The sequence below is a fragment of the Vigna radiata genome, chromosome 7 (genome assembly GCF_000741045.1).
Source record: "Vigna radiata var. radiata cultivar VC1973A chromosome 7, Vradiata_ver6, whole genome shotgun sequence".
NCBI classification, from domain to species: domain Eukaryota; kingdom Viridiplantae; phylum Streptophyta; class Magnoliopsida; order Fabales; family Fabaceae; genus Vigna; species Vigna radiata.
The window spans coordinates 38,369,765-38,395,077 of record NC_028357.1 but is presented as its reverse complement, the minus strand read 5'-3'; the positions used below and the strand labels follow the sequence as shown (position 1 = coordinate 38,395,077).

Here is a 25,313-nt window from a genome sequence, read left to right as displayed (position 1 = left end):
ATAAAATCCGTTTGGTGTTGAAATTTGCTGTGAACCGGATTTTGAAATCCAATCGGATTCGGTGCATAAAACTAGCTTTGACATTCGGTGAGTTATTTTGTAGGGTTATCAAGATTTTGAAATTCAGTGTCAAAGATCCGGTAATTGCTCACCGGATTATATTCAATTACTATCAAATACCAAATACACACTGACTTTCAAAATCAAATGCCTACACCAAACATATCACACATCCGATTTAGTAATCTACCGTATTAAAAAATTTAGTTAACACCATCAAATCTAATAAATAAACTGGATTTCAATTTTTTTTTTAAAACAACATCGGATTACATAATTACCCACTCCAAGGGTTTGGCTTGCACGAAGAAGAGAATACAGATAATATATATTCAATTATTTAATATATAATTAGTAGGAGCAAAATGGGAAGGACAAGGTGGGGATGCAGGAAGAAACCCCTTATTATTTGCAGATTCAGTTTATGCTAGTCCATGTCACCTGCCCCCATATTTTAAATCACGAAATGGTAAGAAAAGAAAATAGGTAGAAAAGAATGTGAGTTAGAAGAAAAAAGAAAGACTCTTAATGTAGCATATTTGCCTGTCTGGCTCATTGGTTTATAAATGTAGAATGCAAAGGCTACTTCCATAACTTGTGTTTGGCCCTTTCTTCTCCACATTTTCCTTTTGAAGAACAAAAACAAAATATTAATTAGTTGATGGCTTTATTTTTGGTGCCATCAACGATCTCTTCCAGCTAAATAACCATAAAGATAGTCAAAACAGGTTTTTCTTCTTGCAACAAAAGATTTTTCATAAAGAGGACTAATCAAACCCAACCGGCATTCTTAAAAACCTAACTATTTACCAACTGTGTCAAACTTTGTCGGTAATGGATGATTCGATTATGCCAATACAACCATAAGCGCCAACCAAAAGGGCAAAAAAAGATACTAAGCAAGCATAATCACCAGCCATTAAAAAGAATTTTACCAAATTCATATGGAGAGGAACGCTCTTATTATCTCGTCTTCTTGCATTTGATGCGTTAAGGGTGTCATGGGACTATATTCACTAAGCCGATGCAATGAACTGAGCCAACATCTTTCCATTTAAAATGTTACTACCAAAGCTACAACCAGTCTCTCCCACCAAGAGATGGTTCGATCCGCCATAGTCACCAAGTGACCAAATTCTGCTACTAAAACAACTGCGTAGCTACTTCTGCAAAGAATTGTCATTGATAATGGACCTGGCAATGTTCTCTGTTATATTCTATCCACAATCATTGCCACTGAACTCCAATTCCCATGACCTGTTAGAGAGACCATTTGTTGTTCCCGTCAAATTTTGGTTTGAGGTAGGTGCACGGGAACAAGGAGCAAGGGTATGGCTATCATTATCATAATAAAGAATTGATGTTACCGGAAAATCTAAGTGGCATGCTATTTGGGAGGCCTTAAGCAGCCTGTTCATCAACGGATTGAAACATTCCATTTTTATTTGTCTCCGTGAGGGTAAAGTGATGTTTTGACAATTATTTTGTTGTGACCGTAATCGTAGTATTCTTAATAACTCAATTAAGCGCTGCTCCTAGCTAGTTTGTATGGCTTTGTTGCATCCTTTTCACTTGTCTCTTTTTGTCTTCCAACAGGAGTGTTGTACTCTAGATGAATGATGGTAGAAAAAACAGTAGTTATTGGCTTTCTTCTCATTTAATGGGCATTAACCATTTCACCATACTTCTCCAGTAAGGACGGAAAAACCAACGTGCCTCACACATTATGTATGCCAAATTGCTGTCATCAGCATTGAGCTATCTAGATCAGCCAATTTGGAGAAAATCAAGTATTTTCCTTATAAACAAAGGCAGTCAAGATAAGCTACCTGATCAATCACCTGTCACCAGTAATCTCTGCAAGAACAGAATCCATCTCTGAACGAGTGGAAGCGGCTTCTATCTCTCACTACGATTTCTACTCCATAAATTTTAGAAATCAGCTTCATCACGGTATGGCAGTCCCCACAAACCCTAAGATTCTTCACAATTCTTAAAATCCTTCCTTTGGGAAGTTTTGCTATTCCAAAAGCTACAGCAAGCTTCTCACTGTGCTTAGAAACTGAATCTTCTTTTTCTTCCTCTTCAATATCATGCAGAACAATCCTTAGCTGTGGCGCATAACCTGCTTCTACTCTGAGTCTCAACATTATTTCCCTCAGTTTTTCATGAGCCTCTTTTGTGACCTCATTAGGTTTTTCTCCTGCCACAAAACAATAGATGACCTTGTCAATTTCTATCATGCTCCAACCAGGAGTTTTTTTCATGCTATGCTCACTCATGGTTCTTCTGATGCTGGCAACATCCTTCCATTTCCCTGCAACAGCGTAAACATTTGAGAGTAGTACATGGTCACCAGAGTTGTCTGGGTCCATTTCAGCCAGCCTTGCTTTCACAAGCTCTGCCAATTCAATATTACCATGAATGCTACAAGCCCCAAGGAGTGTCCTCCAAATGATAGCATTAGGAGAAACTGGCATTTCACATATAAATTCATAGGCCTTATGCAACCTAGCAGCTCGACCGTACAGATCAACCATGCAACCATAATGCTCAATGGCAGGTTCAATACCGTACACATTCTTCATCTTAGAAAAAAAACCATACCCTTCCTCAACCAAGCCACTATGGCTACAAGCATATAGTAGTGATATAAAAGTAATTCCATCTGGCCTAACTCCAGTCTCTTCCATCTCATGGAAAAGCTGTATTGCCTCTTCTCCATAACCATGCATAGCAAGCCCTGCTATTATCGATGTCCAAGAAACAATGCTCCTCGCCACTGGCATATTTTGAAAAACCAACCTAGCCATAGCTACATTCCCACACTTGGAGTAGGTATCTATGAGAGCATTATTCACAGAACCAACATAAAGAAACCCAGCTTTCTCCAGAAACCCATGTAAAATCTTCCCAAACTCAAACGCCCCAGCCTGTGCACAGGCAGACAACACCCCAGTGAGGCTCACTTCATTTGCCCCAATTCCCTCGCGCAGCAACTGCCTGAAAAACCCAAAAGCCTCGTCAAAACAACCATTTTGAGCAAACCCAATAATCATAGTGCTCCAGGAAACCTCATCTCTAAGAGGCATATCATAAAAAACTCTCCTCGCCAACCCAAGCTCACCTGCCTTGGCATAACCAGCAAGCATGGCATTCCACGAGGTTAAATTCCGAACAGGCATTCGCCCAAACACGTCCCCCGCGCCTTCCACGTCACCACACCTGAAAGCCGCAGTGAGAGCAGCGTTCCATGCGACGACGTTTGGTTGAGACATTTCATCGAACACTCGTCGCGCGGAGAGGGAGTCCCCGCATTCAGCGTACATGCTGATCAACGTTGTCCCAACGAAGATATGGGTGTCAAAGCCGAGGTGAAAAGCTTGAGAATGCAGCTGAATGCCGGGTCTGAGTTGGCGAGAGTTGGCGACCCCTTTGAGGACGAAGGCGAAAGAGAAGCTGTCGGGGGAAAGGGTGGATAGGCGACGCAGTTGGATGAACGGGTGGAGGGAAAAGAGAGGGGTTTGGGAGAGAGAGAGTCCGCGAATGAGGGTGTTGTGCATGAAGGTGTCGGGGTTGGGGAAGTGGTGGAAGAGGCTGAGAGAGTAGTGGAGAGCATCGGAGATGGAAACGGCACAGTGAAGGAGGAGTTTGCCAAACACAAAGGGGTCTGCGTGAAGACCGGTTTTCACCATGTGACAGTGGATTTGCTTCGTGGATTTCAGGTTTCTGCACTTGCTAAGCAGACAAACAACCCATCCTTCTTCCATTCCCTCCCCCAACATTCAAGCCGCTAAAACTTAACTCTCTCTATTATTGAACATGAGTGTGATCTTCAGCAACCCCAAAGTAAATTGAATATCATATTCATATTAGAACATCTTTCATTCAATTTTTTTTAGCCACGTCTATTTTCCAATTTTGGATGTTTCACATCTTTATTATCACATATATGATGTTGTCTTCCTTGTCTATCCAATTTCAATAAAAGTTTATTAATTAAATATAATATTTTATTATTAAAAGAAAACTAAAATTTTAATATATCATTTGGTCCCTCTTGGTGGAAGTTTGGTTCAAAATGATTTCTCATTAAGGTCTCATATTTAGTTAAAAAATGTTCAATAAGATCTTTTTCAGTGATGCCGTTAAAATCATAACTATACAGATGCCAATGAGGCAAACCTGAGTGAGCTGTGCAATTTGATAAACACTGTGAAAATGTTGCATTGTGTAAATATTTTAAGAAAATTAAAATGACGTAAGGTAGGTGATAGGTTTAAGTTTGCATTAAAGAAAATTACCCTTGTTTAAGAGTGATTTCGCTATTTCTGGATTCAACATTGTGGTGAAAGTGCTGTCACCGTTGCCACAAAACAAAACGCACCACCACCAAACCCTCAGGCCACCATGTCGCCGTCACCATCATCAACACAGACCTACGATTCAAAGCAGAGAAAAACAATAGAAAACCCATAAATCAAACCCTAGCCACCATGAAACTCTAAACCGTGTCGCCAGTAATTAGGGAAAAATCTCCACCATGCGTTGCGCCTCACCACCATTAACCAAGAACCGAATCGAAATCCCTAACCAGCAAATCAGAAATTCCAACACCTAGAAATCCAATTCACACCTACAGCAAACCATAAACATACATAATCACTACCCAAATCGCAGAAAGCCTAGTTCACAAGCAATATCCATGGGCACCAACCTGCAAATTGCATAAGCCAGAAACGCAGAAACAATGTGAAGGTGAAGCTCAATGTTTAAGTTCAAGTGTTTATATGTAATGTTAAATTTAGTTTTCCCTTTGGTCAAAAAATGTACAATGTGGTCCCATTTTCAATTCAAAACTGTGTACTTTGGTCCCAAATGGATATCAATGAAAAACACATGATAGATATCTGACTTAGATTCCACCATTAGTTTCCACCTCTAGTCCACCATCTTTGTCCACCTCTACTCCATCATCCACCTCCTCTCCACCATTAGTTTCCACCTTCAGTCCATCATCTCTGTCCACCTCCACTCCACCATCCACTTCCTCTCCACCATCAATTTCCACCTCTACTCCACCCTCCATTTTCACCTCAAACCCTAACTCCCAAATCCAACAACAAGAACATCAAGTAAGTAGGCTAGGGTTAGCAACACTTACCTCATGTACGTACGCTCTTCAAATTTGACCACGCCATAGTGATTACAAGACCAGTTTCACGTTAAACCCAGAAATTGCAATAGGATTCTTAGATAAGGATAATTTGATTTAACCCATTTCGTTAAACCTAGCTAACGTCATCATATATTTTTTAAAAATATTTACACAGTGCCACATATTCGTCAAATTGCATAGGTCACTCAGGTTTGTCCATGCCAGCATCTGCACTATTATAATTTTAACTGCCTCACTGAAAAGGACCTTATTGAACAGTTTTTAACTAAATATGAGACCTTAATGATTTTAACACAAAATAGAGTTTTTTATTAATTTATTATTTATTTGTTGTTGTACTAATACAATCTAAATTTAATAAATAATAATATGCTAATGTCAATATATTATAAAAATATATATGTTAATATATTATTGCTATGAAAATGTGGTAATGATTTGTAAGATTACCCTTTTCTTTCTGTAATTTTAATGTTACTTTTTTTCTTTGAAAAAAAAAAGTGTCTAGTGTGTGCCTAAAAGGAATGTGAATATATGATATTTGTTTTTCTCTGTTCTAAAAATTTGGGAGTAGCTCGGGAGTGAAAATTTGGAAGAAAAAACGGCACCTAAGAATAAAGATCAATCCCGTACCGTACAGGAGTAGCGGCGGAGAGAGGAGATGGAGTCGGCGGGGGAGTGGCTGGAGAAGGCGCTAGTCGAGTTGTGCTCCAAGATTGAAACTGGTTTGGGTTTAGGTTTGGATGAAGAGATCATCAAAGGTCTTGTTTCTTATTGCGACCTTGCCCAGCCACAAGATGCCAAAGAGTACCTTGACGTAATTTTATTATACTTTGCCAATGATAACCATTTTTATTTTATTTTATGAAATTTTGATTCCTATTGCTTCCAATCTGTAATTATTTCATTTTTTATTTCAAAATTTGTTCTGCAAGTGATCCAAATCACAGATCTTTTCACTCTCTGGAATTTAGGATATTAGGGTTCAATGTGCTCGTATTGTAACTATTATTAAATTAATCACTTATAATTGAAGTTTAAGGATTAATGGTTTTGAATATCTTACAATGCATTCATTTGTATTTCTGAATAGGTTTATCTTAATCTTATTTTCCTTTGCAGAATATAATTGGTCAGGAAGCAGGGAAAACCGTGATTGCAGAGTATTTACGGCGAAGAGGTTATTCAGAGTTCAGTGCCAACTCAGATGTTCCAACTACCAAATTACATGCGTATGTCAAACCGCCATCTGTTGAGTCCTCAGCTGGTGGAACTAAGAAATCAGTTAGAGCATCAAAAGGCTCTGGCCGCAGCCATCAAGCAGAACCCAGCAAAAAAGTGCTTAGCAGCAATCAGGAAAATCAAACTCCAACTGTTGGAAGTGAATCGAGAACGTCACAAAAGGGAAACCAAGTGAATTCCAAAAAGAAGAAAGCTGGGAAAGTTGTTTCACTTGCTGAGGCTGCCAAAGGGTCAATTGTGTTCCAGCAGGGAAGGCCATGTTCTTGTCAAGCTCGTCGACACAGGCTGGTCAGCAATTGCTTGTCCTGTGGCAAAATAGTTTGTGAACAAGAAGGAGAAGGGCCTTGTCAATTTTGTGGTGCACTTGTGTTGAGAGAGGGAAGTTCCTATGCCGGTCTGGAAGAAGGTTTGCCTCCCTTGTCAGATGCTGAGGCTGCTGCTGAAGCTTATGCAAAAAGGCTTGTAGAATATGACCGGAACTCTGCAGCTCGTACAACAGTCATTGATGACCAAAGTGACTACTACGAGATTGATGGGAACAGTTGGTTGTCAAAGGAGGTATTCTATTCTGATTACGATTTGTAATTGTTGCTCACATGTGATAGTCGTATAATGAGTTATGATGCATTGGATAATTTCTTTTTGTCTTCATTCTTTAGGAAAAGGAACTATTGAAGAAGAAGCAAGAGGAGATGGAAGAAGCTGAGCGAGCCAAACGGAATAGAGTTGTAGTGACTTTTGATCTCGTCGGCCGCAAGGTTTATATTTTAACCATATGGTTTTGCCTAAAGTTACAAGTTGGATTTGCTGCAGCATTAATGTGTAGAATTTGAAACAAACGTCTTTTTCTTGTGTGATTGTTTCATAGTATCTACAGATGTATATCAAGTTATCATGCTTGTTCCATTCATTATTTTGATGGTATTGCATATTGCATGTTTTGGTTTGTGTAGAATAGGAAACTTGGATGTGAATGCAAAAGTCCTTTCAATGATATGTTTATCCATTGTCTTACATGCCTTCACCCTTTTTCCCATTGTTTATGCTTGTATGTATAATAATTAGTCTTCGTATCCTTTTTAATCCTTCTATTATGCAGATTGCCTGTTTTTCATTTTTGACTCTGATTTATGTCTTGCAGGTCCTTGTGAATAAAGACGAAGTTTCAGAATTACAGTCTGAAAATAGAATATTACGTCCACGGGATGAAAGGGAAGTCAACCGTATCAAGCCAAACCCAACTCTTAAGTTTCAACCGGTTTTTGTGGACCTGGGCTTTAGTAAGAAGTCAGCTAAAGATAAGCAATCACATAAAGGTATAAGCAAGGGCTTGTGCTTAGAGATTACTGGAAGAGTGCAGCATGATAGTAATGACCAGAAGTATTTTATGATGGAAAACCAATTGGCAACAGCTTCAAATGAAAATGTTTGGCATGCATCTTCGGGAAATGGAGTGCACATGGAAGATGATGGTGAATGTATACCGAACTATGATAAATAAAGTTCCTTGTCCAGCTTTTTACTGATTATAGGTATACTTTCATTTGTTTTCTCCCATTTTCTTTCTTATTTGCTCGTATAACCCATGAAATTAATGGTCCCAGTTACCTTTTTCAGAAAGAAGAATTTTAGGCAACGTTATTTTTGTTTGTACAATGTTCAGATATAATGTCTTACAGTGATTGTCGTGTATCTTCATGTTTACCCTTGAGTGGCTAGACAGTACCTCTCTAAAACGAACTATTGATAAAGGGGTGGTGTCATATTTTAGAGATGTCTTGTAGGAGAGAACCATTATAATCACTGAGATTGGACTTAGCAAATGAATCAGTGTGTTACAAACTAGTCATTTTTAAGGCAGAAGTGGTTACAAAGTCTTGGCAACTAATAACTTTTTAAAACATCTCTTTATATTTAGAAAAAGATGTTTCGAAATAAAGAAATGTTAAAGTCTGATAATAGTATCCTTCGGTGATGAACAACTTTTCAACTAAACCTATCTTCTTTATTTTTTATCACGGTTTTCTATTTCTGCCATTGTTGATGTAATTTTGTTGCTGGGAATTTAGTACTAAATTTAAAATATCCATAATGAAACGATTTTTTAAATTAATTTGTTTTTTTTTTCTGAATGACTAAAATAAACTAAGATCTCTATCTAATTTAATTTAATCGTCATAGAAAAAGATAGAGTGTTGCTTCTTTTACCACTACAGACATAGTGTTGCTCCTTCCACTACCAAAGACGTCTACACCTCTCCATTCCTTTTTGCCTTTTATTAATATTTAATTTGTATTTTTATTTTTTTATTAAAATTGTAACGGGTGTGGTAAACGAACGTCGATATTTGTCTATGGATGTTGACATATCCGTTTAGAAGTAAACGCATATCGACATCCACTCAACATAGAAGTTATATTGAATGGATAGAAGTTGTATAGAATGGTCTTAGACGACAAAAGATGACTACGCATTACATTCACATAAACACATTACCAAATGCAATGTAAAGGTTGGATTGAATCAAAATGCACATACAATACTCCAGTAGTTTATGCCTGGCAAGAACACAACTCTATTTTTTTAAAGAAAAAGGTGAGGAAACCAAAAGTTATCCGACTCAAAAAGCTAAAATATATATTAAGGTTCGGCTATATAATGGTTGGGTCGTTTTCAATAAGAGTCCCAACATGAGCAAAACCTTCCTTCTACTTCAACTGATAGAAAGATAGGTTTAGGTTCGAAACTAAAAGCTTTGTAGTTCCTCGTTCTGCTCATTTGTTTGACGGTGTTCGAAAACAAGCAACATGGCGGACGTGGTGTAGTACCGATAGGAGCGCATGGTAGATGAGCTTGACGACCTCGAGCAGCGTGGTCTCTTCAACCGTCGTGAAATCGTCGAGATTGTGAAGCAGCGGTGAAAATTAGAGTACAGGATGAAACGTCTGTGTCCTCTGAAGCAGGATTTCTTAGCCTATATTGAGTATGAGACTCAACTCGACACTCTCCGCGAGCTCCACAAGAAGTCCGTAGCGCGAGAATTTAGAAAGCAAGGCAACAAAGAAGTCCAAGTCGGGTGTCGCTGGCTTGCTTAGGATTATGGAGATTTACGAGCTTACTTTAAAGCGCTACAAGGGCGACATCGATCTCTGGTTTCGCCATCTCGAGTTTTGCAGGATCAGAGAAAATGGCAGGATGAAGACGGTACTTAATCTTGTTTTACTCAATTATTCTTCGAACATTTTCATTGCATTTTCGTTTGGATTCTTGATATATGGGATGCATGTATGTATATGCGTGTATAACATGTAATTCATCATGTTTGTATATGTGAACAATGCTATTTTGAATAATATGCAGGCATTGGCTAAAGTTATTAGGTTTCATGCAAAGGTTCCAGGAGTTTAAATTTATGCTACAGCTTGGGAATTTGATTGCAACTTCAATGTTGCAGTTGCTCGTGCTTTGATGCAGGAGGGTTTCACAGTTTGTCCAACTTCGGAAGATCTTTGGGTGAAGTATCTTCCAATGGAACTTACCTACCTTAATAAGTTGAAGGCACGAAAGGTTGCTTTGGGTAAGGATGAGGGAACTCTCACCCGTGATGATGAAAAACAATGGAGGGCTGAAACAAAGAGTTGTTCATGATGAAAAAGTGAAAGGTGATGATAATGATGGAGCAAATGTTGGAAGTGATCAATCGAAAATGGAGAAGAAAGAACGAAAACAGATATGTGGAGAATGGGTTGGGAAGAAACAAATATGGAGAGAAAGAAAGAAAGAATGGGGAGAAAGGGTGGGGCTGCGCGGATGTGAGTGAAAATGAGAGATAGGAATTTAGGATTTTCATAAAAAAAAATAAAAAAAGTAAAGATTAAAATAAAAAGAATAATTTTGTAATTAAAATTTTTTTAGAAGGTGTAGGAAGCCATTTATTTGGGTGGTGGAAGGAGTAGCTCTCAAAAAGATATGTAAAATATAATAATGTACATTTTTAAATTACAATTTAAGAACAAAATTTTAAATGAACATAATGCTATATTTATACGCATTGTTACAAGCTTTGCAATCCATTCTTTTGTTTAATTTTTTCTTTTCACAAATTTTAAGAAAGCTAAAAATATTCTAGAGTTATCAAAATAAGTTATAATTCATGGGTCAATCTGGTTTACCACGGGTTTTGATCAACTTGGGTTTGAAAAAATTATATTTTTTTATGTGGGTCATATTTAAACTCTGGCTAATCCAAGTTGAACCTAACCCACATACTTAATTTTATTTTATTAAAATTTAATTCTAATTTTATAAAATAGTATTAATTATTTTTTTTTGCTTGCAAAATTATTTAAGTTTCCTATTTTCAAAACTAATTAAACAAGGAGTGAAATTTGAGAGTGAAATTTGTTTAGATTTCAATTATAGAAAGTTAATAATTTTTATTTATTTTAAAAAAAGATTGTAATTAAGTGAGTAAGTGACCCAACTCGTTTACCCACTAACCCATAATGAATCAGACCGGGTTTGAATTTTTCGCTCGTTAATAAATGAGTCGGATTGGATTAACTCACTAAGTGATCAACCCGCGATAAATCGAACCGGGTAACCGTTTTAACAAGACTAAAATATTCATGTATAATAATCTAAAATAGGTTTACACTTTTTATACTATTATAAACAATTGTCTATAGGTAGTTTAAAAGTAGGAATTAAAAATGTAAAATTAAAAAAAAAAGCTATATAACTATAAAAAATAAAAAGTATATATAAATATAACTATAGATAAAATAATTTTTATTTATTAAAATAAAAAATAATACAAATAATATTGTTTAAATAATATTATGAGTAATTATTTAAATTGAAAAAATAGTTACTAAAATAATAAAAAAATAAATTGTTTATTATAATGAATAATTATTTGAATTCAAAAAAATAGTTAATAAAATTATAAAACTGAAAGCTAGTTTTTTTTTATTGTAAATAATTATTTAAATTTAAAAAATAATAATTAAAAGGATAAAATTGGAAAAACAAAATAGGACATTAAATAAGTGTATCATTTTATATTTTATATATAATTATAGTTATAGGTTTTGTTATACATATTTTAGAAATTATATCAACGATTATTTTTTATTGGCCCACAATGTAATAAAATTTCATGAATAATACATTATAATGACCATTAAACTTCTTTTAATAATCTATTTGGTACAAATAAAGAAAAGAAGCTAGTAAAATAAATTCATTGCTTGTACTTGAAATTCATGAAAAATAGAATAAAAACTTGAAAGATTGTTAATAATTAAATCCATTCAAACAATTTGGGACGTAAATTTGGTATCTAACATAATTTTAATAGTGTGTGTTAAAAATAAATAATTTGAAATACACTTTTAAAGTTTAAACAAGTAAATTGTGGGGTTCATCGTTGATTAAAGTTTTGTTCACTTAAGTGAATTTGGGAGAGAGTAATTGAGAAGATTTGAAGATAAATTTTTTTGTTATTTATTTTAATAGATTTGGAGATAAGTGAGAGTGGATTTGGAAGTATTTTTTTTTTTTAATTTGTCACATAAATTAAATCCTACACTAATTTTCACAAACTTTACTTTCAAATTCACTCTCGTTTACCTCTAAATTTACTCAAATAAACACAAAAAATTACCTTCAAATCCTCTCAAATATACTCAATTACTCTCCCTTAAATACACTCAAGTGAACAAGACCTAAAAGAGTTCAATAGTAGATACAAATGAAAGAGAGAGAGTAATTAACACCTCAACACCATATAATGAAACATAACTCCAATCTTTATTTGGAAATAAAATACTTAAGATAATATTTTCAAATTTAGTATGAAAGACATATGGAGGGTCTTCTTTACTGAAACTAAAGTAGGTTGATATTAAATAGGTAGCATAAGAAGAAGCTTTAAAATAAATAAATTGAAAGGTTAAATATCTTATTTATCTTTAAATTATCATTTATTTTGGGTTTCGTTTTTCTTCTAAATTTTGTTTTATTTGCTTTTTTGCTTTCTAAAGTCCCAGGTCGGCAAGACATCCATATAATTCGGTGAGTAGGTATGATAACTCGATAAGGTGAATGAAAAATTTAGATAGTACAGTAAAGTATATGGGGAACTTGGATAGTTCGGTGGGTAGTTCACATAACTTGGATAACACCTTATTGAGCTCTTTAGACTTCGACCAAACTATCTGAATTTTCCATGTACTTTACTGGACTATCTTAACGCCTTACCAAGTTATCTGAATACCTTGCTGACCTGAGAAGTAATATACGTGTCTTGCCGACTTTATTGCTGACTTTATTGAGCTGAGGACGTGACACAATGTTTGCTACCAAACTATCTTGCCGATCTAGGACTAAATACACGTATCTAGGGACGTAACATAGTGTTTATCAAGTAAAAAAAAGGGTTAAATATGTTTTTGATTCCTTAACTTTCAGTGAAATTTGGAATTAGGCCCTCTTCAAAACTTTAGCCTAATTAGTCCCCCAACTTTAAAAATGTATGAATTTAGTCCTTTTAATTAAATTTTGTTAGGTTTATTTGATGTTTCAAGCACGTTTTATAATAGCATTTGGATTGTTTATACTGGTTGACACATATTTGATTCAATGTCAATAGAGAAACACGTTTGAAACATCAAATAAAGTTAACAAAATTTGGTTAAAAAGACTAAATTCATACATTTCTAAAGTTGTGAGACTAAATTAGGCCAAAGTTTTGAAGAGAGACTAATTCCAATTTTCACTAAAAGTTAAGGAACCAAAAACATATTTAACCCTAACAAAAAAAACTAACTACAGCGATTATAGAAAAATAAATTTGTAACTTTCTAAAATGATAGAATGAAAATAAAACAAATTTGAAAGAAAAACAAAAAAAAAATTAAATGATAATTTAGGAACTAAAAACATATTTAAATTTCAAAATATTACAATTTTTTGATATTGATTATATTTAAAACTATATATTTCAACGTCAAATACTACTATTTTTTGTTTGTTGTTTCAGGAATATAAAATTGGAATAATAGTTTACTTGTTCTCTCAAGAATATGAAATTGGAATGAAATGAATGTGTATTGCTTGTAGAATTTCTAATATACTCGTAATCGATACACTTCTATTAAGAAGTTATATCTTTCCTTGTATTTCTCATATTGTAAACTCAGACAATACTTTATTGAAAGCACTATAATGACTAAAACTGGAATATGGTTTTGGTTATCGAAATCTACTTTTCACCTTAAAATCCTTTCTGCTAATTCCTTGTCATTTATTTCTTCTGTCAGTTATCTTGTTTGTCATTTACCTTCCTCCCCACTTAGGTTCTCCATCTTTTATTTCATCTTGTATCTTCAATTATCATCATGGTTTATTTTTTCATTACAACTATTTGTATATTTGTTCATTATTTACTTATTTTATGTAAGTTTTTCAGTTTTAGTTTATTTTATTATTTCGTATTTATATGAAGTAACTTATTGATAAACTCGTCTAATTTGTGTATGACTAGACTTATCTATGTTGGTAGACTCGTTTAATCAATATTTAGACACACTCATCTAATGCATATTCCTATACTTGCTTAATCAATGTATGAAACGACTCATCTAATATATATTGATAGACTCGTGTACTTAATGTATAAATAGACTCGTCTAATGTGTATTGAAAGACTCGTCTGATTAGTGTATAAACACAATTGTCTAATGTATTTTTCTATCCTTGTCTAATTAGTGTATAAAATGATTCGTCTAATATATTTTGTCACACTCATCTAATAGTGTATGCACAAACTCAATTATTTTTTGTTAATTAACTCGTGTAACCTGGGTGTGGGCAAACTCATCTAATATCGTGTAATCATTTATGGACAAATTATCTTCAACAATACCAATGAATTGGATACACTATCTTTAACAATCAATAAAGATGATAGGAAACATATAACCATATTTACAAACTTCAACAAATAATACATGTAAATAACTTAGATCATGTAAAATTATTGTCAAACATGCTTAGACTCGTCTAATGAGTTTATGGACAAACTTGTCTAATGTTTTTTGCTATATTTATCTAATTATTGTATGAACATACTTGTCTAGTATATTTGTTAAACTCATCTAATCAGTGTGGAAAACCACATCCAATAGATATTGCTAGACTCGTCTAATCAATGTTAGCACTGATAAAGTTCACCTATAACAACAATCATCATGCTAGTATTGAAATGGTGTCGTATGAGGCATTATATGGAAGGAGATACATGATACCACTTTGTTAGTATCAAGATGGAAAAGCTATGTTGGTTGGGTTAGAGTTGCTAAGGCTAACAACAAAGAAGGTTATATATAGATCAAAGAAGGTGATTGTTAGAGTTTGAAATTGAGGATAATGTTTTTCTGAAGTACCCCCGACTACTGTTTAAGAAGGATTATCTGATTAAAAAACTTTCTCCTAAGTTTATTAGACCTTATAAGATCTTGCTAAAGATAGGGTAATAACTTATGTGTTAGAACCTGCTGATGTTTTGGAAGTTGGTAAGGTAGAAATTAAAGATTATTTGATATTGGTAGATTAAACAACTTAGAAGAAAGATTTAAATAAATTTAATCTTATTAAAATATTTAATAAAAATATCAATTTTAATAAAAGTATTTGTATAACATTTATATAAAAATTAAATTTGGTTTTAATTTGAAAATGAATTGAAATGATTTAATTTTAAAAACAAATAAGATTAAAGTGAGACTTGAGACTAAGGAATGATATAATGTAAGAGTGACAACTTGTCACTATCATATTATGCTAAACAAAATCAACTTGACACGTGACAAATATTTAATTTTTTAAAAATAAAAAATTACAAATTGACACATAACATCTTTTTAACGTTATTAGTGCATTAACAGTCGAAACAATTTACATCAAAATTTTCAAAATAAAAACCAAATTAAGATGTATAAAGAAAAATAAACTAAATTAATATTTTTCTAAAAAAAAGGAGACAAATGACATAAGTTGACCATTAAATAAAATGAAACAAAAGTTAAATAATTACAAAGAATAATAAAAATACTTAAATTGTATCAAGTTACAAAAAGTAAAGATCCAAACAAATACTAATACAAGATTTCTTAAATTATCTAATAAATGGAAAACGTTTTAATATTTTTGAACAGAAAAGTGCGGATGACTATAAAAGATATAGATATCCACGTATCCTTCTCATTACCATACGAAATATAAAAGATAAATCATTAAACATTCCTTACTTAAAATATAAGTAATTATCTATATCCAATTTTAAACATAAATTAATTTTGATGGTTGTATCCATATCCTATCATTCTAGAATTTGTCTATCCTAATTCTTGCTTGTACAAGAAGGGGAACTCAAAATATGCATTTATAGTTGAATGTTGATAATTCATGTGCCCACGTCAGCTTGGGCAAAATGTCAAAAACACATTCCATGTACACTTGTCCTGGGATATGGGATAGCCTATTTATATTCGTCAGCGAGTATTTCGAGCCTAAACCCGCAAAACCCTAACCATATTTCCCACACTTTTCACTGGGCTTCCTCTGCCACACCAAACAACCCCCTCGCTTTTGAAAAAGCGCGTTTCAGGCGAAGATGGTTGGCGACAAGACGAAGAAGTTGAAAATCGCCGAGAATTTGGAAGATACCATCGACGAAAAACTCATCCTCTCCATTGAGAAGTTGCAAGAGGTCCAAGACGAACTCGACAAGGTTTCATCATTTCCCATTCCACCTCATCTTTCTACGCTAAGTGCTCACTCATCGATTGAATTCATATTTTCCAGTTTTTTAGGTTTTCATTCTCCGTTTTAAACTGTCGCCAAATTTTTCGATTCCTCTAATTAACATGACGAAATTGTATTTTATGAACTGTGAATGTTAATTATGCTATTGGTGCATTGACGATGAATTTGAAAATTGTGCTATTGTGCATTGATTTTGAATTTCATTTTCAATTTCAATTTTGATGTCGTTCTAGATCAATGAGGAGGCGAGTGATAAGGTCCTCGAAGTAGAGCAGAAGTTTAACGAGATAAGGAAGCCAGTTTACGATAAGCGAAATGAGATCATCGTCAAATCTATTCCTGATTTCTGGTTTACTGCTGTGAGTTTCAATTTTTTAATTTGATTATTGTTATGACAGGATACGACTTTGAAATATTTTGTTAGATTTATCTTTGTTTGGCTTGTGCAGTTTATGAGTCACCCTGCTCTTTGTGAACTTCTGAATTTAGAGGATCAAAAGGTTTGACTTCTATCCTCATACGTGGTGAAGTTTTGCAGTTATGTTAAATTGTCCTTCGTGTTAGATTCTGTCTATTTATTTACTTGGGGTGTTTTGCCACTTTGTGAGGTTTACACGAGAGTGCTTTCAATGCTTTGTTCCGTTGGTTACTGATAAACCTGTTGATGAAGTTTTAGTCATTGCTGTCACCCTTTGTTTGTAGATATTTAAGTATTTGGGTTCTCTCGAGGTTGAAGATAATAAAGATGTCAAATCTGGGTACTCAATCACCTTTGTAAGTTATTCTTGCTCTTTTTCTCACCCTCTCACGCCCAAAAAAATACCTTGTATTTACTGAAGTGGTGCTATCCTTTATAGCAGTGATTTAAATGTGTCTACAGACAAAAATGACCAGTTGTTAATCACCTTTGAAGACTAGCCCGATGTTAATTCTCTACAGACAAAAATTGACTAGTTTTTAATTATTTTTTGTCCAGAATTTCAATCCCAATCCCTATTTTGAGAATACAAAGCTTACGAAGACTTTTACCTTCTTTGAAGAAGGATCAACAAAGATAACTGCTACCCCCATTAAATGGAAAGAGGGCAAGGTAAGGCCATAAATTCATTTATTCTCCCCACCCCATCAGCACCTACAGTTTTCACTTTGAAACATAATCCTTAAGTATACAGGGATTACCCAATGGAGTCAATCTTGACAAGAATGGGAAGCGGGGTCGTATTGATATCAGGTTGATACCTAAACTTTTGTTTTTATGCTCTTTTTTTTTTAGTTTCTGTTCTGAGCACAGTAATATTATAAACGAAGATAGCCATGGTTATGCACCCATTTTCGTTTTTGTATACTAGACCACTCGTTTTCTTGGCCAGGCCTTTTCTTTTGGAAAAAGAAAAGACAGAAACTACTGTTGGAGGCTGGAGTTTTCTGGCATTCAAATTGATCAATTGGCAGATCAAGAAAATATACGTTGTTTGTGATGTCTGCTTTTGTTATGTCATTTTCCACTTTGATTCAGAAGACATGGCTGTATTTTTCAATGTGTTTCCCTGTGACACTTTTTCTGTGTTGTATTATACTTTTCTATACTAGAATAACTATTTGAAATATTAGTGGCACTTTTCTACGTAGTAGTATACTTTTCTATACTAGAATAACTATTTAAAAGATTAGAATGCGAAGGGCATTGACCTGTGCAGAGTTGGTAGAAATAATCTATTCGGACTAGTTAGAATTCTCCAGTTTTGTTTTGAAATCTGAACAAGGATGATAGCATGCAAATATTTGATGCCCTGGCCAAATGTTTTAACTGGGTAATTTTAAGCAAGTGAGAATAACTGTTTATAAGAAAACTTCTTTCCCTTGTGTCAGCAAAAGCTTTTCGTGTTCTTCATAATATTTGAAGGAAATGTTAATAAATATCCTTTCGTGAATGGTTCATGGACTCAGTGGCCAATATTTAAATTTTCTTGTGCCAATAAATGCAGTTTCTTTACTTGGTTTAGTGACTCTGAACAGAAAGACGATGCGGATGAAATTCATGATGAGGTATATTTTTGTCTAGCCTTGTAAAATTCTTTCCAGATGGAAGTTCTTTAGTGATTTTCTGTTTTCTCTTTCACTTTGGTCCCAAAACATTAATCACACTAAATGCAGGTTGCAGAATTGATCAAAGATGATTTATGGCCAAATCCACTTACTTATTTCAACAATGTAAGTTAAAATTTTAACCTTTTTGTCTTCTGTGTATTGTATTTTCAAACCTCACACTTAATTACTCATTCTACTTTGCTAATTTCTCCCATGGTGTTTCTAATGGTAATTGACTTGGGAACAGGAGTTTGACGAAGAGGATTTTGATGATGAAGGTGATGATGAGGTAATTGAAGTTCTAATTTACTTTGAAAAAGAATATATGATTGGCAAATATGATTGGAGTATTGTTGTTTATGTTTTATGGAATCTTGCTGGATCCATGCTGTAATTCGTCCAAAATTTAGTCAATGGATACTAAACCTAATTCAAAGTTTAATACTGAACATGTACAAGTCACTTATAGCAGTCATATTTTGAACTCAGGTTTAACTGAATGCTTTAATTTTTGGTTATATAGATGTTAACATAAAGAAAACGAATACAAGAAAGACCAATGTGATGTGAATTCTATTTAATAATTGTTTGAGTATGAGGAAAAATATTTTATCATATCATAATTTCTTTAGGGTTAGTTTTTTTATCTTATTCATTAGGATTTATTTTACCATGCTTTAGTTCCTGAGTTAGTTAGGATTCGATTATAAAGATGGGTTAGTATCAACATACTTTTATATACATCTAAGTTAATATCAATTCAGTGTTTCATCCTCCTTTTTCTTTATTACTCCTTAATATATCTGGAACAATATGATTTGAACAATAACAAAAAATGTTTTTGTGAAGATACATAAAAATGCTCAAAGTTGTAATCATTAATGATCTGTAAACAACAAAGAATATGAATGCATTTTAAGATGTTTGATACGAGTTATTGCTCTTTTACTTAACAATAGCATTTTAAGATGTGTTTTAAATTCTAAATGTCATTAGGACTTCCAAAATACAGTGGATAGAAATATTTTTCTTAGAAAGTATAATTATCATTGACAGGAAAAGGATGAGGATGACCAAGAAGATGATGATGACGAGGAAAGCAATGATATTTGAAAAATGCCTTATGGTGGTGTTTATTTTTCCTATTTATTTTTCTCTGGTTGAATATGTAGGTTTTGGGCATGGTGGCCATTGCCATTTTTTCAAGGTTTTTAGCAGGTGGAGCTATCTAGAAAGTTAGTAGTTCTGACCATAATTTATTAATTATTCTGTGAAGTTGTTTTGCCGGTTTCATCCCTTGCGCACTTTTTTGGGTTGTTACTACTGGTATACTAGTTGTCTCAACTGTTCTTTGTTGTGGAATTACATAGTAAAGTTACAGTATTTATTGTATATTTGGATCTGTTATCTATCATAAAATTACTATTGAGGAATTTTGCCAAGATATTCCACCATTTCAAATGGTTTGCCATCTGTTTCCCTCAGTTGGAATGGTCTTTCTTTTCCTTTTCTATTTATTGATAATATGTTATTGACCAATTATTATCAACCCGGTGTCACAGCTCATCATATCTATATATAATTCACATTAATACCATTCTCACCACTGAACATATATATAAAATTATGATAATTTAAATGTTAACATATTATAATAGGGTTGGGAATGACTTTAAGTCAAATCAATGTATTATAATAAGTCTGGAGAAGGATTTCTAAATAAATAATGAAAACTTTTTAAAGAGTAATTTGTTTCTATTACAATTTTTTAAGAAATATTTGTTTCTGTATTTATTTTTTCTTTTTGTCTCTTATATCTGTTTCTCTCCTTGCTATGTATACTCTGTCCCTTTCCTTATGTTTTTGTCCCTCTATTGTCTCTTTCATCTCATTTTCTCCGTTATGTCTATACTATCTCTTCTCCCTACTTTACTTCTCTTTGTTTTTCTATCTTATTATTTTAACATTTTTATTATCTCATTTTTTTGTCTTTTTACTATTATTTTTTTCTTTTTTTGTCATCTCACCTCTAATTTTCTTTCTATTTTCTATTTGTCTGTATCTATAGCTTAGTTCTTTTTCATTTTTATCTGTCCTGATCTTTTTTTTTCTCTTCTGTTTACTAATGTTAATGTAAAACTTATCATTTCAAATTATTAAACATTATTTATATTAATTTCAAAAAACTTAATAATGATAATTTGGCCTTTAATTATATACTTTGTTTTTTGATTTAGTGAAAAGTGAATTATTCTACTGAAATTCAAAATTCAAACAAAAAAATTAAAAAATAATTCGAAACAGTTCAAGTTTTTCATTTTTAAAAATTCAAAATTAATTCAATGCTGAATGAAAGCAGGGATGACGTTTTCCTAGCCGGAGATGTTAATCCAAAGTATAGAAATCTAATGATCATTGCTGTCAGAGCCAAGAAATGAAAAATAAAACCCAAATGGATGGAACCTAAACATTGTTCTCAATCTCAACAGAACACGTTGCTTTTATTTCTAAGAAGTTCAGCTACTTTTTCTGTAAACCAAGTACTCTCATTTTGGTTAAAATTTATAAAATATTAGATATATCCGTTTTTTTGTTGTTGTTCTGATTTGAATATAATTTTAGATTCTTGTAAAATTAAACGCATATTTTAAGGTGGAAAACTGAAGTAAACAACAAGCTTAACATAATTTTAAATATACATCCGAGAAAAATTCATTTTCAATAATTTACCAGAAGAATTTTACCCTATTCTCTGTTCTTTGTCTTAACTGTTTTGACTTCTCATTTTTTTTTTTTTAAATCAGCTCTTTACTTTTGTTTTAGTTCGTCACATTTTTGTTTAGATTCTATTCATCAAAACTTGCGCCAGTAACATAATCGCTCTCTTTTTGGATCGAAAGTAATTTAATGTTTATTAAAGTAATAGAGATTTTGGTCCAACTCTCTGGACCCTATGCAAAAAATAGGGCATCGCGTTTGTTCTTTAAATAAGTATTCTAAAATATACCCCTGACTATATACTAAAATACTAGCAAGGTCCAACCCAAAGAAAACATGTAATTGGGCCGAACCATGCTGTGACAAATCCCCATTTATATCTTGGACCAAAGATGAAAACATTCATTCAATATTTTAAACTCGAATTGTAGATAGATGTTGTTTAAGTTGATCTAAGGTAAGATGAAGATAATAGAAAAGAGATGTGTGGTTATGTGATGAGAAACTCAGAAGATTGACACAGTGGCCCCAGATTTAGACACTGTACTGTACTTGCTTACCAATTGTTTTACAAGGTTGAAAAGAGTGGTGAGTGAATTGTACTGCATAGCATAACAAAATAATCAAAGAACTTTTAACCTTTTTTGTTGGTAGGTGCTTTAGGAGAATGTTTGCCATTCGCTCTTCAGTCTGTTAGATCAGATGAGATATTCAGCAATGTTGCTTCCAGTAAAATCGCTTCACTTTGATTGTAGAGGATTCGAACATGGAGACATAATTCAGAGGATTCCAACATTCAAGACCCACGTGTTCTTTGCTGGGATAGTAATATGGACCACAAAATTCCACACATCAAATCAAATGCTGGAGTTTTCTTGGTGTCATTTAAGAATTGACCACGACCTTGTATCTAAGGTAAAACTATATAATGGGTTAAACTTCAAGTCAACATCACTGTTCCCAACTTTGCCACTTTTTTCTTCTTTTCCCTCATTCCGTAACTATTCCATTTCATTCCTAAGTCTTTTCCTTTCTTGAAGAGATCATGATAATACACTCTTGGACATTAAATATAAAATCTTTTGGAGCCAAAATTTGAACTTTTGCCACTTGTGTTAGATCCAGTTTTCATTAATATACCATTCACTGTTATAGTTATGTTTTGATTTCATCTGTTGAAATAATGAGACAAAAAAGTATGACCTGTTCAAATGTTCATTTATGAAACAGAATTGAATAAAATTATATAGCCTTTTTCAGAAGATACTTATCTACATATATAAAAGAGATTACTTCAATGGCTTACTTTTTATATGGCTGGCATTGATTTAATGTAGATATTATAATTTACAACTACTCTTTACGACTTTCTTCTTCTGCCCAGGAAAATATCTCTTTTTGAGCTGTAGATATATGTAAAATGTGATTGAAATTGTGAAGAAACATGCTATTTGAGTGGACGATGATGACACTTGAGCCAAAATCCAATAATTGTGTATAAAGTAATCACAACAATGATGCATATGCATTAGGAACTGATATAACATTTACAAGACAATGTTCTAAAATAAAATCTGAGCAAAGACAAGAGAATAATGAGATTTGTGAGGCTAATAGGCATCTAGTGGTTTGATACTTCTCTCTCTCTCTGTAGTTGTAATATCCAGACGACCCTACAAAATTTGTAGCATGTGTTGGAGTTCCCTATATAGGTGGATGAATCTCTCAAGCATTGTTGTCCAAAAAAGAGAGAAATATTTTGAATGACGTGTTATTTTCAGGCTTGAGGATTTAGAAACTGAGGCAGCTTTTTCAGACAGCACAAACAAAATTGTAACAGAGGGTTTTGGCATTTAATTTTGTGGCACACGAGAGGACACAACATGCATGGCATCTTCATCTATATATGTGCTTCAAATTATTGTTGGAGACAGCAAAACTATCATAATGCAAAAACCCACATAATTGTTTTGTGATTAAATAAATTACACAGAATGAGTGACCCAGTGCCCTATGCTGAACACTATTCTGGAACACAAACAGTAAAAGGTCAATTCAGAATTCATCTTTTGGAGAATAAAGTGACAAGCCATGACAAAATCACATATTTCTGCACTGAAAAAGTGGCACGTAGAAAGCACAGATTTTCATGAATCTTTTTTTCCACTCTCAGTGGGAATAAATACTATGTTACTCTTCCTATTTTACCAAAACTACAATCATGCTACTGTCCATCAGTCAATTTAATATTAGATTTTTTTCACATCAAACAATCTTTTATATTTCTACTTTAATCACTCCTCTCAATAATTTTGATTACAGTTTTGACAATCTTAATTATAAAGATAACCAAACTAATATGTGTTTTTTAATATTAGGTGTGAAAATCTTTTTCCTGGTTGTTTTTCTCTCCTGTAGTCTTTCTACAAAACCAGTTTCTTTTTTGTTCAGACCACTCAAAACCACCGTCACCGTTGTGCCTTACCGTCATTGTGCTGCGCTTTCTTCCAATGGCTATTCATTCAATCATTGCTTATGCTTTGAAGACACTTCAAAAGGTTCAGAGGGAGAGAAAGATGATTTTTCTCTTCTTTTTAATTGCAATGAATGTGATGAATGCTAGATTTTTCGAAGATGAAGTTCAGCTTGTATTGTTTTGGCCCTCTCTTCTGTCAATCACTGACCAAGAAAGAACACCTCTATTACAAAATCCACAAGAAACTGCTTGGATTGTAACGTCAGGGTTTTGTAGAAATTGGGAAATTATTATCTAGTGTTATGTTCTTATGCAATTCTTGAGTGGATTGGTTTCGAAACTTAGAAAGCAGAAAAATCTATGGCTAGAATTCGCTTGGTTTTGGAGTCAATGAGGATATCGAGAAAAGAAATGAAAAGCTAAGAAAGAAAAAAAAGTGAACCAATTCGTAAAATTTATTGACGGAATTTATCAATAATTTTTTTCAATAATTATCGAAAAACTTTTTTTAATTACTAATAAATTTTTTCTTCGATAATTGTTAACGAATTTTTTGATTAAATACTGAGATATTTTTTCTTTAGATATTACAATTGGATATAAAATTTCCTCAATTAGAAGTTTATAACGAATTTTTTTCGTTGATAATTTTTAGAATTTTTTTTGTGTTCTAAACGTATACCACTTTCTTCATCTTTTTTCGTTGGCAATCCACCACTATTGTCACCCAAGGTCTGGTCATCGTTGTCTTCCTCTATCGATCTAGCTTACCATGTAAGAGATCAAATAGGCCATTAACACTACTGATGAAATCTTTTTCTTGTTTTTTTTTTTTTTTTATAGTGTTAGTGTTTCAACTTTTTTGGTGATTTTTTACTCACATTTAAGAATGGTAACAGGTCGGGTCAGGTACAGATAGTGTCCACTCGCAACTCAATTCGTCGGATAAAATTCTATCCACTACCCATTGAGTATCCATTTAAAAAATATTCGCGTGTACTTGCGGATACTTACAAAAACATAAAAAAAAAATATATATTTTATACACTTTAAAATAAAATTTATATAAAATTACAATATATATATATATATATATATATATTTATATAATATAATATAAATTAAATTAAATATAAACTAAATTTAATTTTAATTAAAATTAACCTAATAAAATATAATTTAATTTAATTTATAATTAAATTTAATTAAAACTTTACATAAATTAATTTTTTTTATTATTTTTTCAGGTAATGGGTACTCGCGAATCAGGTAGTATACTACCTGTATCCAATATCTTTAGAAGTGGATATTAAAATATCCACTACCCGTGGGGATAGTAAATATCTGTAGATAAAAATTCGAAAACGTTTTGTTGACAACGTTTTTTGACACACTTTTGACAACGCCACATGGCGTGTCTTGAGTGGCTGAAAAATGGTGAGAGAATGTCACTTAAGTGAGGGGCATAATGGGAAGTGAGGGGTACTCTGGGTAATGGTTTTCGAATGAAAATTTTAGAGTTGGCGCCTTTCATTGAGCACGGTTTCAGACTTTGCCCTTTTGCGTTCTCGCTCTCTTGCTTTGTTTCTCCTTCTCGCTCTCTTGCGCTGTTGCCTTGTCACTGTGGAATCGGAATCGTGGTGTTTTGTGCTCTCGGAATCTTGCTCTCGGAAGGTTGCTAATCTCGCTGTCGGACTCTTGGCTGTCGGAATCGTTTT

The 25,313-nt window shown here is 33.2% G+C and overlaps 3 protein-coding genes across 3 annotated transcripts; 2 read left to right on the top strand and 1 right to left on the bottom strand.

Annotated features, from left to right (window-relative positions):
- Positions 1-431: 431 nt before the first annotated feature.
- On the bottom strand, positions 432-3,947 carry LOC106767194 (pentatricopeptide repeat-containing protein At1g74630). The gene is made up of 2 exons (XM_022783616.1): positions 1,890-3,947; positions 432-1,801 (listed from the first exon to the last, which is right to left on the bottom strand). The coding sequence occupies exon 1, from the start codon at positions 3,843-3,845 to the stop codon at positions 1,905-1,907; it is 1,941 nt and encodes a 646-aa protein (XP_022639337.1). The 5' UTR covers positions 3,846-3,947; the 3' UTR covers positions 432-1,801; positions 1,890-1,904.
- Positions 3,948-5,765: 1,818 nt separating this feature from the next.
- On the top strand, positions 5,766-8,326 carry LOC106767072 (activating signal cointegrator 1). The gene is made up of 4 exons (XM_014651893.2): positions 5,766-6,056; positions 6,362-7,039; positions 7,141-7,239; positions 7,623-8,326. Exons 1-4 carry the CDS (start codon positions 5,901-5,903, stop codon positions 7,980-7,982), a joined length of 1,293 nt encoding a protein of 430 aa, XP_014507379.1. The 5' UTR covers positions 5,766-5,900; the 3' UTR covers positions 7,983-8,326.
- A 7,717-nt stretch (positions 8,327-16,043) lies between these two features.
- LOC106766884 (NAP1-related protein 2) lies at positions 16,044-19,843 on the top strand. The gene is made up of 10 exons (XM_014651661.2): positions 16,044-16,278; positions 16,547-16,672; positions 16,763-16,813; positions 17,016-17,087; positions 17,290-17,403; positions 17,486-17,544; positions 18,299-18,359; positions 18,468-18,524; positions 18,649-18,690; positions 19,458-19,843. Exons 1-10 carry the CDS (start codon positions 16,162-16,164, stop codon positions 19,512-19,514), a joined length of 756 nt encoding a protein of 251 aa, XP_014507147.1. The 5' UTR covers positions 16,044-16,161; the 3' UTR covers positions 19,515-19,843.
- The last annotated feature ends 5,470 nt before the right edge of the window (positions 19,844-25,313 follow it).

Coding starts and splice junctions, on each gene's coding strand:
- LOC106767072 (XM_014651893.2), top strand. CDS start 5,901: ATGGAGTCGGCGGGGGAGTGGCTGGAGAAGGCGCTAGTCGAGTTGTGC. Junction 7,040..7,140: donor ACAGTTGGTTGTCAAAGGAG/GTATTCTATTCT, acceptor TTCATTCTTTAG/GAAAAGGAACTATTGAAGAA. Junction 7,240..7,622: donor TTGATCTCGTCGGCCGCAAG/GTTTATATTTTA, acceptor TATGTCTTGCAG/GTCCTTGTGAATAAAGACGA.
- LOC106766884 (XM_014651661.2), top strand. CDS start 16,162: ATGGTTGGCGACAAGACGAAGAAGTTGAAAATCGCCGAGAATTTGGAA. Junction 16,673..16,762: donor CTGATTTCTGGTTTACTGCT/GTGAGTTTCAAT, acceptor TGGCTTGTGCAG/TTTATGAGTCACCCTGCTCT. Junction 16,814..17,015: donor TGAATTTAGAGGATCAAAAG/GTTTGACTTCTA, acceptor CTTTGTTTGTAG/ATATTTAAGTATTTGGGTTC.
- LOC106767194 (XM_022783616.1), bottom strand. CDS start 3,845: ATGTTGGGGGAGGGAATGGAAGAAGGATGGGTTGTTTGTCTGCTTAGC.